This window comes from Cupressus sempervirens, chromosome 6 (genome assembly GCF_028749045.1).
Source record: "Cupressus sempervirens isolate cs-2001-9-10 chromosome 6, ASM2874904v1, whole genome shotgun sequence".
Taxonomy (NCBI): domain Eukaryota; kingdom Viridiplantae; phylum Streptophyta; class Pinopsida; order Cupressales; family Cupressaceae; genus Cupressus; species Cupressus sempervirens.
In genome coordinates, this window is record NC_143123.1 from 288159488 (window position 1) to 288177515 (window position 18028).

Sequence of the window (18028 nt, forward strand, 5' to 3'; positions counted from 1 at the left end):
TTCATCTTTGAGTTTCCAAGCCCGGCTTCAAAATAATTGAAGGCCAACATCTATGTACATATACAAATACTGGAACTTCATATCTACATTAACGTGGAATGGATATTTTAAATACGTATATATTTAAAAAGAAAACGAGATCTACCAATCCCGAGGCACCTATGAAACTCACCTACGTCACAGATATAGACAGGTGTCTCAAAACTGATATATGCGATATCTTTTGGATAGATGTCTTTTTAGCATAAGATGTGTTTAGGATGTCTATGCTAGTTTATTACAGTTCGATATGATTGACCGTAATCAACATTTGGCATGTAACCGGATTTTTGTATTTACTATGTATTACAAGCTCCCTGGCTGCCATTGTAGTAGCATCTACCCTTGTAACTGTCAGCCGATAAAATGTTATGAAATGCTAGTGTCTCTGCCCTTGTCCCTTCCCTTTCAAATTATCGGTTGACGACAAAAGGTCTCAGAAGAACCAGGGCCAGAGCAATATAAATAAACAGAAAGCTATATCAATGATTATTCATATTCTGAGAGACATCACCCATTATATGAAAAGACATCATTATACATATAATGAGAGCCACCAAAATGGGGTAGAGCGAACTTTAGAATATTATAATAATTTAAAAACGCCAATGTCAAGTAATGCCTGTAACTTACCAAGTTAAAAAAATATGCATTGAAGCTGTATGCAGAAATCAATTCTTCTTGGCCAGGGCACATTGGCAAAACAGTCAAGAATTAATTTTTTTCATACAATTGTATGGAAATATTCATATATGCAGGACTCCTAAGATAGTCATGCTAGAAATCCAATTCCTGTCGACTAATTAATGGATGGCATGCAACAATTGAGTGCAATTCACATCTCACACGTCACTGCCAAACAAATAAACTACATGGCCCGACTCAGTGAGCTTCCTTCTCGGGCCTTGAAAGCCAAGTGCTAGGAGCCACGTAAGTGTAGCCTTTAAAATATTCATCAGATTTTGGGGTGGAAGCTGGGGAATCCTGTGCGGGCATGTTTGTCCAACGTTCATCAAAATTTGCAATGCAGTCTTTTCCACTCACATTAGGCCTGAAGGTGGGCTGTATCTCACGTGCTTCAAGTTTTTTCCAGTTAATGAATTTAAACCACTTGTGCCGCTTAATTTCATCACTGCCATTAACTCCGCTCCCTAGACGCTTACTAGGATCCTTCTGCAGCAGCTGAAATATGGCCAACCATGTTAGGATCAACGACAACCATTTCAAATCACATTATACTTAACATACCAGTAATGAAACTTACTCCTTTGAGCAATGAATGAGCTTCAGATGTCAGGTATGATGGCAATTTGATTTTATCCTTGATAATTTTATCTTGGAGCTTCTGCCGATTGTTGTGGGTGAAGGGAGGCTGCCAAACATAACCGTCATCAGATATTTAAATGCAGGTATAGAGGCCTTGACTCTCGTCCATAATATAACAGTTTGTAAAAGGAATATCACAACTACTGTGATCAAGTATAAGGTATTCAGAGAGGTAAAGAAATAAATCACACCTGACCAGTAACCATTTCAAACAGAAGTATTCCAACACTCCACCAATCAGCAGCTTTATCATGACCTTTTGAAAGTATGATTTCAGGTGCCATATACTCTGTTGTCCCACACATAGAGTTGGATCGCATTGATTCATCCACTTCCTTGGCCAGGCCAAAATCGGTCAACATCACCTGAAACATTTTGATTTAAGTCAGCATATAATATGAAAGGTATATTTCTACCAAAACTATTGAGGAAAGTTTCCAAAAGAATTAGAAAGAAATTCTTAGATTACAAATTAATATAGGCATTAGTTCCACAAAAGATTTTGCTATAGAGCATCTATGAATCCTAGGCATGTGTAAATACTTATGCTCAGAGGAAGCAGCTAACAGATATAAGCATAGTTACACCGCATTGGGGGACGGGGGAACAGCGGAATGAGGGAACAAGTTTCCAGGATGAGGGGACGGAGGGACTTTCATTTGGGGAAGGTGGAACAGGGGGAACAAGTTTCCAGGGTGAGGGGGCAGAGGGGCCTTAATTTGGGGATGACGGAACAGGGGAACAAGTTTTCAAGATGAGGGGAATGAGGGGGGTCATATATACTATACATAAGGTACTCAAAATGCTAGTTATGAAAAAATGTATTGTAATATAAGATATAAAGATGTAAAATACTAAATAGTAAATACTTAAACATTGCATTGAATTAGAACATCGAACATTGACCATAAATGATTGAATCTCAATCAGCAAATAGTCAACACCGAGACGTCCCCCATCCGCGGTGGAGGTGGCATAATTTGGTGGTGCCGCTGAGGACAGGGGGACGAAGTTCCCTAGTCCCCGGGGCACCCCCATCTCCAAGACATGGGGCAAAAGGTGGGGGGAGGGGACACATCTCTGTGTTACTATGTATATAAGCCAGAGATGTCCATCTTAGACAATCGCTACAATACTCTAAAATGCTACCGTATGTAGTTTTGAAAATTACTAACCCAAAGAAAGATTGTTGACATCTTTTTACCACAATGCACTTTAAGCTTTTTCATACATTAGCAAAGGACAATGTTTCAGAATTTTATTATACTAAAACTAAAATCATCAGAGTGTAAACATAAGCAAGGCAATGGTAAAACTGCCAAATTTATTTCATTTAAGGAGCACTTACATGTCCTTGAGCATCCATAAGAATGTTTTCAGGTTTTAGATCTCGATGTATAATGCCATTTTTGTGAAGATGTATCACAGCAGAAACTATTTCTGCTGTATAAATCCGAGCCAATTCCTCACTACGTCATAAAATCTAAAATCAGTAACCTGAACTTCAAGTAGTTTTCTCGGTAACAAATTATAAAATTCAACAAAAATGAATATAGGCAGACAGGTACCTGAAAATTCCCTGTCGATAAAGTTGAAAGAATAGATGCCCTCCATTTATAAAATCCAGAATCAAATACAATTTTGATTTTGTCTGTAAGCAAAGTAAGTTATCTAGTCAAATATCCAAAGATAAAAAAATGCAAAGGGGCAAATACAATTTATAAAACATTAAAAATATGTAGGAATACACATCCATATTATAGTGAGTCTCAGGAAATGACAGCATTATAGAAAAAATGTTTTTTATGATAAAAGTGTGTTTTGGGAGTGTGCGTAATGATCTTTGAAACTGTACTTTGATCATCACCCAAAGAATCCATGTGGTAGACAGCACCACAACATGAATTACAAGAAGATTAAACTATTTCCTAATTGCATTATATATGGTACAGCCAAAAAATGTAAAATTCACTCAACAATGACGAGTTGCAAGATGAAAATTTTATTTTAGCATGCCATTCAAATTAAAAGGATGGGTAACAAATCCACTACCCAATAGTAATACAAAAAGTTAAAAATTAGCAATGTAACCCCAGTACTGGGGTACGTTGGGACAAGGGGACGCCAGTGCAAGTTTCCAAGACGGGGAGAAAACGGGCCTTATTTTTGGGACAGCAGGGGGACGGCCAGGGACGGTGGCAAGGGGAGGAGGGGGCAGGGAGGGGTGTTGTATGGTATACATATAGAGCTTGAAATGCTTGTTATGAAATGATGTTTCAATAAAACATACCAAATTAAAATACTTTATAACATCAAAATTGCAACATGAACTAGAATAATTGAACATTCAACATAGTATCATATTACATACCCAATAGTAATATTCAAAAAACAAAATTCAAATAGAAATCCAAGTACCCATTCTTGCAGAATGGCGGAGGTGGGGGTACGTGGGTGCACAAGTACCCAGTGCGGGGATGTCTCGGTGATGGGTACTTCAAGGTTTGGGAGGTGGGTGCAAGTCCCCGTTAAAGCAGTACATCTATATTATTTTACAAGTAAAACCAAAACATTAAAAGAAAATCAACTACTTAAACACAATCCATTCTTGTTTCAGCTCTCAAAAGCAAGAACTGAAAAGACTTTCACACATTTGAATATCAGTCTGATGTACATAGCCCTTAAAAAAAATCTCTTTAGAACTGCTTTTTCAGTCAAAGTTGTCACAACAGCTTTACTGCTGGACATTCCTAGTTGGCTCAATTTGATTAATTTTACTAGGCGCTTGTGAGTAAAAAAATACATGGCATAAGCTATGCAATATCCAATATTTCATACTGATTTTTATGGATATGAAATATAAACAAATATAACCTTAGTTACAGGATTCGTGCCTAGATGCGTGCAGATCCAGGCAGGATCCTTGTTTTACACAATGAAGCCACAAATCCAGACGAATCCACTGTGTAAAACAAGGAACCTGCCAGGATCTGCACAAATCCTCAAGGATCAACGGGTTTAAGTGGGTCTAAGTGATTTAATATGACTTAATTTGTTTTTGCTTTCTAGTCCTAAAATGACCCCTTTATGCATTATATATACTAAAAACTAAGAGAAATATATATGTGTGTTCATGAATCCTCCATGAATCCTAATTGGGTAAAAAAAAATTGTGAATCCACGGATCCGATTCACGTGCCCGAATCGGATTCGGGTAACTAAGAATATAACTCAACAAGCTAATTTATAATACAAATACCATCTTTCCAAACTGTTAAGATTATAGCTACAGTCAGATTGATTTAATCATGAGATACAACGTTGACATAATATATATTATATATAATATTATAATTATTGTATTATATATCTATATATATGTTATATTGTGATTTATATTGTTTAATAATAATGACTAATCATAGAGACATGTCTCCTACTCTAACATTTATAAGAGATTGGGATCTGCATTTGGAATATACCAATAACCATGGCAATGTAATTACATTTGCAGAAACCGATCCATGTTTTCTAATGTGGTATCAGAGCTAGACTGCAATTGTAAAAAAGGATAGAAGAGACCAGATTACTGATTTGAGGAAAACACAGACATATCCAAGGGAAGCACATGTGGATCACTCTGAAAGGATTAAAGGTATAGCAGAGCATACACAGGAAAATACCTACAAGCGCAGCCAAGCAGGAAGAAAAATCACACATATGAATGAAAGAATCAGACAGAGATTAAGCATGCACATTGACCCTATAAAATTACAGAATTATGTGTAGCAGAGATGAACGATAGTGAAATTATGTACAACAATATTATATGACTATTACAACAACGAATTCAGAAGCAATGTTTATCATAAAGTCGCATATCATGTTGTTGTGTTTCTGACAACTGGAAATGCAAGATCATCTGAAGACTGACGATCTATAAACTACCAATACAGATACAAGTGTTAATTGGTGATAACTGAAATACTCCTGCATGCTTCATGTCAAAACAAACCTACAGATGGAAGTTTGAAAGATCAACAAGATATCATCTACAATTGGACGTATAAACCAAACAAATATACTCAAGTGAGGTGAAATGCAAGAAAGCAGTAATATGGAATAAGGCAGCCAATATTTAAGCAGCGACAAAGGGAACTTTCAATGTGGTGGAAGACAGAAAATATAATGAGTCATGGCATGCCTGATTTAATAGAAACAATTGCAGCCAAAGGAGCTTGTATTACACCCTACAGCAGCAATGAAAAGGTTTTGCCCAACATATGTGAGTTGTAATTTTAACCAACATCAACATTCTTTAGCAAGAAACGGGACAATGATTGTCACCAATGAAAGTCTCTTCATTCAGAAATATAAATGAAAGATGCTTTCATCATACCGTATGCTTTAAACATGGGATGAAAAGCATCAGAATATCATGGTCTCACATCACTCAATGACCAGAAAATAATAACATGTATATAACAATTGCAGAAGATAGAATCACATGTACAAATGACGAGCAAATTCAATAAGAATGTTAGAAGCAAAACAATGGAATGCCAATAAGTATGAGACATGACAAGTATGCAGAATCGAATGAAGTATATGGTATTTAGTAAAATTCAATAATTGGATAGAGATTAATAAATATGTGGGAATATCAAAATATCACCACCAAGGAATAAGGGTTCTAAATAATAATTATCTGCAGCAATTATACGCAGCGATTCATCATGTAAAAATGATAGTGTTTTGAATGAACATATAAAAGCGCATATATTGGAACAACATAACAGTAAGAATCCCACGTCAGATTATTAAAGGCCTTACGTCAGCATAAGAGATCGCAATGGAAATTTTACTATGTATATATGGGCCAATATTGAAAGGGAATTATCAGTGGTAATAAAGGAGCCCGATAGACTTGAAGGTTGAATGGCAAAGTATTTTAGATGCTATGACGGCAAGCGGGGATGAATAAATATTATCGTATGTGGCACAACAATAATAATTTGTGGATGCTAAGTTAATCACATTTGGAAACATATTCTTTATTAAGTAAGAAAGTTGAAACCCCGAAACCATATAATCAGCAATTTTTTTAATATAGAAGGTAATTTATTAAAATTAAGACTGTTACTCATTACAAAGTCACATCCCCACTTCAAATTAAGATATATAAGATGATCGGTGAATAAGAGGAGTACAAGGGTACATAAAGAAGGTGGTCATAAAGTCATTCAACTAATAATACAGGGAAGTTATCGACTTCATGAACCATGAACAAGTCATTAGATTAATATGCTTAATGTATTTCACGTATGAAGTCAAATAGCAGATGTGAATATGGCTGTGGATATGAATATGGCTGTGGATAAGGATGTGGCAAACAAGTATAGAGTAATGAGTGTTAAAAGGGAAAAGTTAATAAGTATTCCTTATTATCTTTAGTATTACTTTTACTTATTTTTTCGTGGTCACCTTAGATTATTATATGTAGCACTAATTAAAAATATATTTAGAAGATTGAATATATACATATATTCAAAGTATATTAATCTTTATCTATATTGAAATGATCTTATATCATTTAGAAGTACCCTTGGGTATTATGTTAGTCTCTCTCTTATTCTTTTATTTCAATATGTACTATAAGATATATATGCCTTGATTTTTTTTGATAATGTTCTTGCAAGACAAAGAGGGAGATTGAGATTCAAAGGGAGGCTAACATTTGAGGCAACCTTAAAAGAGAGGGAGCATATAGAAGATATGATTCAGTCACCTTTAGTGATCTTGACCATATTAATTCAAAGGGCGTAAACCATGTTGTGATGGATTCACCAATGATACAAATTTGGAATACACAGATTACAAGATGTGCGTAATATAGGTTTAAATCAAAAGATCAAACAAATACCTTGCATGAACAAAGGAAATTTGAGTTGTTGTGAGGCATCTATGAAGTTCTTAAGAATTCATTTGAACCATCCATGAGTCTCTCATTGATGAATGGAACTTGACGTATGAGTTCTAGATTCATACGTGTGACACAATCATACTCAATCAAGATATTGGCATATTGTGGACGAGTTGAAGAAAGTAGGAGGACATGTTCGCTTCTACTGTTAAGCTAAATGAATGTTTGGACCTTCAATAGACAAAAAGAGCAAATTGGAACTTAGAAAAGAGTTATCATATTTGATACACAATTGTTCAACAATATAAGAATGAGTGAAATTTTACATTGTGGGGGGAATAATAGTCAATGTTCCATTCCCACTTGAACCTTATTTAGAAAGGAGATGTTCCATCTCAAATAATCTAAAAAGACAATTTTTGAATCTTCATGTGCAAAAAAGTATTCTTATCTTTTACATTTATCTACTCTTTGTAGTCTCTCTGTTATTTGTAATTCTATACATACTATAAGGGTTATTTCTCTTGATCTTTTCCTTTATGTTTGAGGATATTCTTATAGGAAAATAAGGTTGGTACTTTACATATGCTACCAAACATTGTGCAGACTCAATCTAATGACAGTAGCTCCAAAGACCCTGATGATCAAGATGGATAAAGTGAGGCTCTTGAAGAAAACATCTTTGATGATTAATACTTCTTTTAAGGAAACATGAGATCTTAGAAGATTAATACTCAGAGCGACTCTAGAAATACATGTGTATGACTGCATGATTTTGATGGGCCTACACTTGAGTGCATCATGAGGAAGTATTGACTTATCACTAGAAAATCAAAAGATTGATAGCAGATTCAGAGTGAATTTGACGGGCATCCTTGAGTGAAGAGAGCTTCTAAGGACGTAACTATAGGACCTGACTTCCCAAGATCAATGTTCAAAGAGAGAATTTTGCGGTGCAATCCTTTGTAAATGATATCTTCTCTATGAAGAGAAGTTCTAAGCGAAACTTCTTGTACTGCATTCTTCTCTGTGAGAGAGAATTGAGATGAAAGCCTTGGTACCACCCGTTGACTTGGTTCATGGTGGTTACTATTTCGCATATGATATGTAATGAAGGTGACAATCTTTCATTGACATATATAAACAGAAGGTAATCATTGTAAGATGACAATCTTATAAATGGTAGACTTGTTATCATGACAGACTTCATTAAGTTGTTGTCCCAAAGTGTTGAAAGTCATGATAACAAATGTATTGTAACAAACTTCATTAAGTTGTTGTCACAGAAAGAATAAATTTTTCAAATTGTGTGTTATGAAAGGTGACCATCTTTCATGTGTGAGGTCACTATTGTAAGGTGACGACTTTATCAATAGTTGATCTATCTCCTAAAACCAAAATGAGTTAGCGCATTTGTTATCATGGTTCTTTAGGCCGGATTTCACAAGACACACACACACACATATATATATTGTTAAATTATAATGATTAATCTTAGAAACATGTCTCCTAATCTAACATTTATAAGAGATTGGGATCTCCATTTGGAATATACCAATAACCATGGCAGTATAATTACATTTGCAAAAACCGATCCATGTTTTCTAACACAAACAAGCGTAGGTAACTTGCTTAGATTGCAAATATTCTACTGCTAATCATTCTCTATGTTATCACGGACTGCTCATACGTAGTGTCATGCTGCATGTTTTATTTTCTGTATGCTTGAGTTACATGCTGATGCAAAATTTTAGGGGACAAAAAATTGGTAAGAACCAGTGGCTTAAATACCATACTTAAAAACTTTGGAAATCGAGATCCATTTGGGAATTTGAGAATTTTAAAAATCTAGAACATCCATAAAGGGTTTGAACATCTCATTCTACACATCACTGATAAAGGGGTTGTTAAAGGAGGAATGAAGTCAAGTAAGTATTGTAGTCCTTGACAGATTGAATCTAGTTCTAATGAATGGAAAACAACAATTTCAAGCAAGCAGCAAAGGACTGGTTGAGCTATTCCAAAGTTTTATGACAATGCAGGACAGGTACTAACACAGCAAATTTATTCTGGAACTTAGAAATACATCTGAGAAGGACAGGAAAAATCTGCATGCCGGGGGTGAATCAAAAATACTAAATGAGAAGTTGCAAAATTTAAACAATGTTCAAAATGGAGGGTGGCTAGTTCTTGATGGCAAATAAATCTGCTAGCAACCATTATAGATGTATTCTTGGCCACATAATAAGAAATGACAACAAAATTGCAAATATGCTAGACAATTGAGGAATGCTACTATGGCCTAGGGAGTGTTACCATGGGCATTTTAGGTATGTTGTTATGGCCTAGGGCTATATCTATGACCACTTTAGGAATAAAATTATTGCAGATTGCATCTTTGAACTAAGAAAGGATGACCAATACTAATGAAGAGAATCCAGTCTAATACGTTTTTCTGTTTTTGGGTATATATATAGCAACATTATGTGATAATGATATCATCTTTATCCACAATGAATGTCTGATATGTTGTCAATATAAGGTACTCTAACCATCATAGTTCTGGCTGGGATCTTGGCAGCATGCATAAATGTTTCCACTTGTGGCAGACACTGGTCTTGAGCCCTAGTTTGGGCCTAGTGCTACCACAGGAACGTAAATGTTAGAACTCAATATCTTCCTCGGCACTTATTCTAGGGCCCTCTCATAGCTGAATGAAATAAGACTGACGCGTTAAAGTTATTAAGGGTCTGGGCTAAAAAAATTTAAATAATATATGGAACCATTAAAATATGGCCTTTGTGGCTGTAATGTCCCCTGTTTAACCAGTTTGGATATATGTTGTCGTTAGCCTACTTCTATGTGGTCCCGGGGGCTAACAAGGACATGGACGGGATCTTGTGGTGTTTTGGCCTAGTCGATTTTGTTCTGGGGCCAACTAAGTTCGTTTGGAGGCATTTACAATGTGACTTACTATTTTTAGTAAGTCAGCCAGGCTAGTCGGATGATAATTTTGATGATGGGGTTGGATGTGTTTTTCTTAGCTCTTTCTAACGAGCTATCATTTGTGGTGTTTCGAGATCATTTGCTATGGAATTTTAATGCCGGAAGTTATTTAATAAAGTAACTTCAATTAAATTAATATTATAAGGTTACTTTATTATATATATGTGTGCCCAAGAGTGGGACACCAAATGATCTCCTTGGGACTTTAAAGTGATAAATGGAAACAATATATTAAAATGCAAATATGAGATTTAATCCCACATTGCTTGTGGAGTGGGGGGCGACCCTCTAAGAGGACTTTATATACAGCCATGAGTGGGGTGTGGAGATATGAAGAAATTGATGAATTTCAAGCTTAGTTTGGTTGGTTTGGTTGCTGGCTTTTGGAGACGAAATCCTCCATTGGTGACAATCCTTTCGCTCTTGGAAGACAGAGTCAAGGGATTTAAGAATCTATTAGCTTCATACTGTGTGCATTCAGCTTCAATTTTTCAGCTACAGGTAAGATTGAAATTGTTCCATTTCCAAAGGATTATCATTGCAGACATTGAACAGCATGGACAGCAGATTTGGGGGTGAGATTTGGAGCAGGTTTGTGGGTAAACAGTGCTGCTACAGTGCGCGTGAACAGTGCGTGTGAATAGTGCGCATGAACAATCCTCATTCTGTGTACTTGGAGGTCATATTTCATACCCTAACCGAGCAGCTATTAGATGGGTTGCTGAACTGGACATCCATCCTCAAATTTCGAACAACAGCGATCATATTATTTCCAGGTTCTTCTACACCCGATTATAATAGTTCATTGAATGTATAGGTGTCATAATTATAAAGAGTTTTGCATATTCAGTCACTGTGTAACAGTCTTTGCACTACAAACTCAGTCACTTTTTGTACACAGCTATATGAAGTTTGTATATCTTGAATAGAGGATAAGTGTACGGAACATTAACGATCAGTCCATAAGAACTCTTTACATTGCATATTTGTAGTAGTGTTCAAGTGCCAAGATATTTGTCCTTGCTATTCTTCAGATCATATGGTCATTGTTTGGCAGAGAAATATTATAACATCTGAACAAGAACTCAGAAATTACAAATCAGACTTTGCACACCAACTGTTTGACAAAATGTTGCTGAATCAAAACTAAAAAAATTCAAGGTAGAATTAGTAGGGTATGTTACAGTGGCATCCATCTGGTTCATGCTTGATTACGCAATTTATTTTGAGAAACATGCTTCAAAAAAGCTGTTGTGCTTCACTAACATGTATTATTTTGACTGATTAATTTAAATGACTAAATTTCAATAGAAGTATGTGCACATCAAGTATGGTACCCTCAAACTCTATTTTTCAAATGTTTGTACTTATCATAACTAAACACTTTTGAAGGAAAATACATACATCGCCACTGCTAAAAGATACCAAGGTTTTGTTCGAAAGGGAAAGGTACAAAAACAAATCCAAGTTTTTAGATATGAATATCCGCAGCCCCAGTCATGAGGGTAAAACAAGGAGCGCTCATTCAACTGTACTGAGATTTTGGTATGTTTTATACTACACTCCACGGAGTTTCCGGGACGGGAACGTGTTTCTAGTACAGGTATGGCTCGAAGCCAAAATTTATTGGAGGGGACCTCAAGGGACAAAACCATAGACATTTTAGAAGATCAGTACATGGAATATTATCAAATGGCAAATACTAAATACTTAAATTATAACAATATGTCAATATCACATACATATATGGCAAAAATCAAAATGCCTAAAGGCTCCAAGTACCATGCTGAAATCAAAATGAAATAAAGGGAAGTCCAACTAAAATAGTTAATAAATACTAAATGCAATCTTTCCTCACTAAATACAATCTTTCCTCACTGCTGCTACTGCTGTTATGTTTTTTTTCTTCCACTTAGCAAGTATGTCAAATTTAAAAATGATTAGAAGAGTTAATGTTTTAATGGACCAAATATGGGTTACATATTTTTATTATGTCTTTAAAACGAATAGGGGCCGCACAGACAGCAAAAGAAATTTTTTTAAATGATTTTTTGGTTTACTAGATTGGCTGGAAAAAAGGGGACGGCCAACAGTTTCGAAGATGGATACGAGATGGTAAAACCGTCCCCGGTACTGCTGGCCGTCCCCAAGTTTCCTACCAAAAAAATTGGCTGTTTCAGAGACATTTCCGAATTTGCCAAAACAGGGACGACTCATGGGATGGCCAAAATCCGTCCCTGTTTCGTCCCTGGTACGACCCCAAAACCATAGGGGATGCATCCCCGTATATTAAGATGGAACATAAGATTTGCTTTCATTGTTGCAATGTTTTGGTTACTGTTTCCCTGGTAGCTATCGATAGCTCAATGAAGAGCTTCACAAGTACTAGATAGCCTAAACATCTTTTTAATAAGGATTGCGTATATTTATGTTGTTCTGCAAATTTGGAGAACACAAATGTTGTGGGCACATTTGTTAGTCTTATTTACAAATCTACAAAATATATTACATCTCTCCATTTGCAAGTATTTATCAATGGTATTGGCGAAATGACATTTGACCAAAAGAATAATAATATAAGACATAAGAGTGCGTAAGTGAGAGATTTCCAGGATAAGTCGATGAATTCAATTTGCATAACGTTTCCCGTCAATCCATTAACCCATCATCAGGATAAAGAAATAAACATAAGAAGTTGAAAGGGCATGAGAAAGTACCTGGAACGAGTAACGTAATTGAACTATAAAGGGATGGTCCACCTTTGTCAAGATATCCCTCTCTGCTTTCATGTAGTCAACGTGCTTCCCTGTAATAATTTTATCCTTCCGCATTACTTTCATGGCGTATATATCATCTGTTGTTCCCTTTCGTCTCACCTGAAACACCTTACCAAATGCACCCTGCCCAACAACCCTTAGAAGCTCAAAATCCTGTGTACCAAGCTTTTCAACAGGATTTTTCTTAACATCGTCTTGATCAAGAAGTACACCATCAGAGTCTTCAGAAAGGGCTCCCGATTCATCTTCGTTCAAAGAGCTCGATGGAGATCCAACCAACGTTTCTGTGGGTTTGCTGAATTTGCTGGGCTGCCTCTCCAGGCCAGGCCGCGGTGAGGGGCCAACCAATGAATGAGATCGACTGTAGATGATTTCTGGATCCTTAACCCGGAGAAACCCTGGAGTCGATTGCTTGCTCAAACCCTTGCCCTCTGCTCCGGCAGGCTGAGGCTGAGGCTGCTCTGCCGGACCAAACACATCATTAAAATCAAATTCCTCATCGTCGGATAGCTTCATTGCTTCCAGGGGCAGTTTCAGATGCTCCAAAAGAACCGATCTCGACTTACGTGATAAGACGAAGCCTGAGGGCCCCTGGAAAACCATGGTGGCACAACCCAACCCAGTAATAAGCGGCTGCGGTAAAGGATTAGGCCAAATTGATTGACCCTCCAATGAAGAAAAGAGTAAATCTCTCGAAAAACAGAAAAAGTGGTCAGATCTGTAAGAGTTAGGGTTTCAACAATAGCCAAATTGTGGCTTCAAAGCTTTCAAAAACGATCAAATAAACAGAGAGTCGCCCGAGAGCGTCCGTAGGTCCCCTATGGTTACATTGTGCTAACTATGTTAAGGTTTGGATCGTATTAAAGGCAGGCTAACAGCATCAAACCCCTTCTGCTTCAGAACTTGAAATTACAGAGGCAGGAAAGCGTAATTGGGTGCGTCGGGATGTTACTGTAGCAGATGGATTCGATCCCCCTACCTCACACCCTGATCTCCCCACTTACGCCTAGGCCGCCCACCTTATTCTATTCTCTTATCAAAGGCGAGGCAATGATATATACGTAGCATATACCAAGGGCGTTACGGGACGGAACTGCAACTTTCCGCCACGCAACCCACGATTCTTCCAATGGAGAATATTGTCGAAGTAAGTGGACAACAATGCATATCTTTCTTTTCCTTTTCGTTTTTTAATTTTAGTCTGCATATACTATAGCATTCATCAACTTTAGTACTTTCAGACTGACTTTTAGCTTTTTGTGTATAAAATTCAATATATGATTTTGGAAACTTTATATGTGTCATTTTTGGAAATCAAATAAAATAAAAAATAATAACAAGGACCCAAAGTTCATAGAACTATATGCAATGGTAAAATGTACAAAGTCTGTAAAATAATTTGTTGCATTTTGTTTATAAATAATTAAAAGTCTTAAAAAAAAGTTAATTTGTCAATAAATATATTTTTATAAATTATTTCAAATATAATATAAATAAAAGTTTTATAGTTGTAAAAAGTAATTGAATAATAAATTATTTTGATTGGACAAACAAGTAAAGGAAAAAGTTGCACTCCCTTGTAACACAAAACAACCACTCAAATTGTTAATAAATATATTGTGTTAAATTATTTTAAATACAATAAATATAAGAGTTGTATAGCTCAAAAAGTAATTGAATAATAAAGTGTTCTAATTTGACAAACAAATTAAAAAGTAAAAGTGCATTGAATGCTATAGTTTCCCGTAAATAATGTCAACGAATATGACAATAACTATAAATATCTTGTACATGTTTATTTATTAAAAAAAAATTATTTAAAAATATAATATATTGTTGAACTCTCCATAAATATTTCATTTAACAATAGAATACATTTGAAACTTTTTCTCTCTCAAACATTCTAGACCTTTCCAAGGACTTCTATAAATAAATCCCCACATTATGGAGAATAAAATTCTTTCATTTTCTAACTCACGAGATTATGGTTCTTCAAATTAGTATTTGCGGTATATTCGCTTGGGAAAACATAAATCATGGTTGGAAGTGTCTTCATCTATGCATCACATTTAAATAAAAATGTTAAACTTCATGACTTTATCGTATTGGTATTTGATGATTGTATAAGGGATTTCCTTCTCCTATGAAATATGCTTGGTAGATTGATTTTTATCTCAAAAAAATCTCTTTGCCTACATGTTGTCATCTATGAGAGGGTTCGCACTATATTTTTTCCACAAAATTGTAAAAATATTCTGAATGTTTTCTATTATGGTCATGAAGATATGGGTTTCTTTTGTTTCTAAGTTTTTATGATAACTTTGTAGATTCAACTCTCAACCTGGTATTTCCAATTCTATGGTCCTTAGCTCATAAATATGGGTGTTGTATTGCTTCTTAGCATCCAGTCCAATAATAAATGAGCACTTGTGCTTTGATGTTCCTAGGACTTGAACAGTATTAAAATCTGGAAATAAAAACTAGTCATGTGTGAATGAAGAAGTTGCAACTTGAAACAAAATCATGATTAAACCTTCACACGAAGGGGGAAAAAAATATTCTATAAATTCCAAGATGTATAGACGGTAGGATAAATTTGAACTTGCACTAAATTTGAGATTTCAAGCACAATTTTTTGCTCATATTGGTCACGAATATCTGGAAATACCACCGTAAAAAAATTTCTCTCCCTTTGTTTAGCAATGTGATTCAGGTCACACTAATTGGTTCTAGTTAAGACCATTAAATTGAGCAGTACAATCCTTGGTTATAGAGGATTAATTTCATAAAGACATGACACATCACATGAAATTGGCCGCAAGAAACACAATTAGTTGAACAAGATTGGCTTCAACAATTTGATCGTCATCCCCAAATAAATGAAATTGCTAGGTTACAAGTGAAATGTCAGCCAAATTCATGTAAATTGTATAGATAGATGTTATTAAGCAAGCAAATGGATCATATGGAGGGTGCATGCTAGACAAAACAAAAAGGATTGATTTACTTATTCATGTATCCTTAAATTAGTTGGTCATCATAGTCATATGCATAGTTAATATTTTTTCCACTAAGATTTTTCTTGTTTGTACTATCAAATTAAAAGACACAACAACAATTATATAGCACTACACCTTCTATTATCATTATATTGTGTAATTAACAAGTATTCGTGAAATAGGAAAATCTAATAAAAAGTAATGTGATCTCAAATTCATTTTGGAAACATTATTTTTTATAATATAGAATAAAAATAAAATAATCCTTCATAATATTCCTATGGAAAAATCACTTTATACCATACAAATATTTCTATATCTATTTATTAGAAAAATAAGAAACATTTTTTATTGTTATTATATTTTAAAATAGAAAAATTATAATACATAACAACTATGTTTATTTAAGAAAGAGAAGAATCTAATAAAAAAATATGATTTGAAATATATTTGGAAACACTATTTTTTAAGTTCTTTTTAACAAATAATTATTTTCAATCTAGGCAAACAATGATTGGTTATAAGATAGAGTAATAATAGAAGAACTTTTGAATTGGCCTACCAAAGGTAAAAATTAGGTATATGGTAAATAATGGTATAGCTCTCCTTCTATCCTCCTTTAGGAAATTCGGAAAGAAAGAAATAGGTGTATTTTTGTAAATCTAGAACTCTACGTTGATTCCCTTCTCAGTAAAGTAAAAACTTGCATAACAGAGGTTATGAACAGTCATCTAAGAAAAGTTTTTAAATAAGAGGAATCCTTTACGAAATGGGGCACTAAAATGAAAAATAATTGGACAAATTTAATTAATCCACCTTTAATATATCCCAAGAAAAACTTACAAGCTAGAAGGGGCTGTAGATGGGCTCTACCTCCAACTGGATGGAAAAAATTTAAACTTCAATGGACCCTCAAGAGGAAATCCATGAGTAGTAGGGATAGGTTGTATCATTAGCTTGGAAACAAAAGATTGGTTACTCAAGAGAGCTAAACCTATTGACATAGCAACAAATAATATAGCAAAATTAGACGTGCTTTAGGAAGGACTCCTTCAAAGTTTAAAATTAGGTATTAGGAAACTAATCGTAGAAGGGGACTCTCAAATTATAATCAATGCACTTAGAAGAAAGATGAAAATGAATTGGATCACTAACTCAAAATTGGAGATAGTTTTAAATGTCATATATAAGTTTGAAGAAACAAGATTTCTTCACATTTACTGAGAGGGAACCAAAATAGAAGATCGTCTAGCCAACAAGGGTGCACATGGTGAAGATATAACTATTTTGGCTTACAACACTTAGTTTATTCACCATATATTAAGGTAAGTTATCACACTTTTTCGCTTTTCTCTAACACTTAGTTTATTCACCATATATTAAGCTAAGTTATCACACTTTTTTGCTTTTCTCTCTACTATCTTCATTAATCTTTGTGTCCCATTTAATATTATATATTGAGTTAGGAATTTAATGTATTAAGAAGAGTTCACATTAATATTTTATCCAACGTATTGTCCTTTCTTTAGCTCCATCATGAATTAGTTCGGATTGTAGTTTCAAGGTGTTTTCATGATTTCTTTCTAGAATCATATTGCCCTCTAGTAGTATGAGTGCTTTCACTGGTCTATTTAAGGATCCATGTTCATTCATCTAGCATTCTCATTTGTTGATTTCTTGGTTGGGAAAATCGAGTCTGTCATTTCTTTGTTTCATGTGACTGAGGCAAGAACTATGGCTTTCATGGGTTCTATTAAACCTAAGTGTTAGAATAGGATTCTTAATCCTATGGATGAAATGACTAGGGTTTCCATTAGTATGTCCCTTGGGGAGAGGTCTTTTGATTATATTTTTTCATGGCGTACTAATAGCAATATTCTAGGGTCCTTCATAACTTGTATGTTTAGGGCTCACATTGGTCAATGAGAAATTTTGCATCTATGTTTTAATAGCTTCGA

General features: G+C 34.9%; 1 protein-coding gene across 1 annotated transcript; it reads right to left on the bottom strand.

Annotated features, from left to right (window-relative positions):
* Positions 1 to 601: 601 nt before the first annotated feature.
* Positions 602 to 14098, bottom strand: LOC149552342 (serine/threonine-protein kinase AtPK2/AtPK19-like). The gene is made up of 6 exons (XM_089787875.1): positions 13012 to 14098; positions 2934 to 3016; positions 2714 to 2834; positions 1557 to 1730; positions 1304 to 1411; positions 602 to 1221 (listed from the first exon to the last, which is right to left on the bottom strand). Exons 1-6 carry the CDS (start codon positions 13672 to 13674, stop codon positions 922 to 924), a joined length of 1449 nt encoding a protein of 482 aa, XP_089644001.1. The 5' UTR covers positions 13675 to 14098; the 3' UTR covers positions 602 to 921.
* Between the last annotated feature and the right edge of the window lie 3930 nt (positions 14099 to 18028).

Excerpts from the sequence above, each read along its gene's own strand:
- LOC149552342 (XM_089787875.1), bottom strand. The coding sequence starts at position 13,674 with ATGGTTTTCCAGGGGCCCTCAGGCTTCGTCTTATCACGTAAGTCGAGA. Across the intron at positions 3,017-13,011 it reads AATTACGTTACTCGTTCCAG|ACAAAATCAAAATTGTATTT; the intron begins GTACTTTCTCAT and ends CTTTGCTTACAG. Across the intron at positions 1,412-1,556 it reads TTGAAATGGTTACTGGTCAG|CCTCCCTTCACCCACAACAA; the intron begins GTGTGATTTATT and ends TATGTTTGGCAG.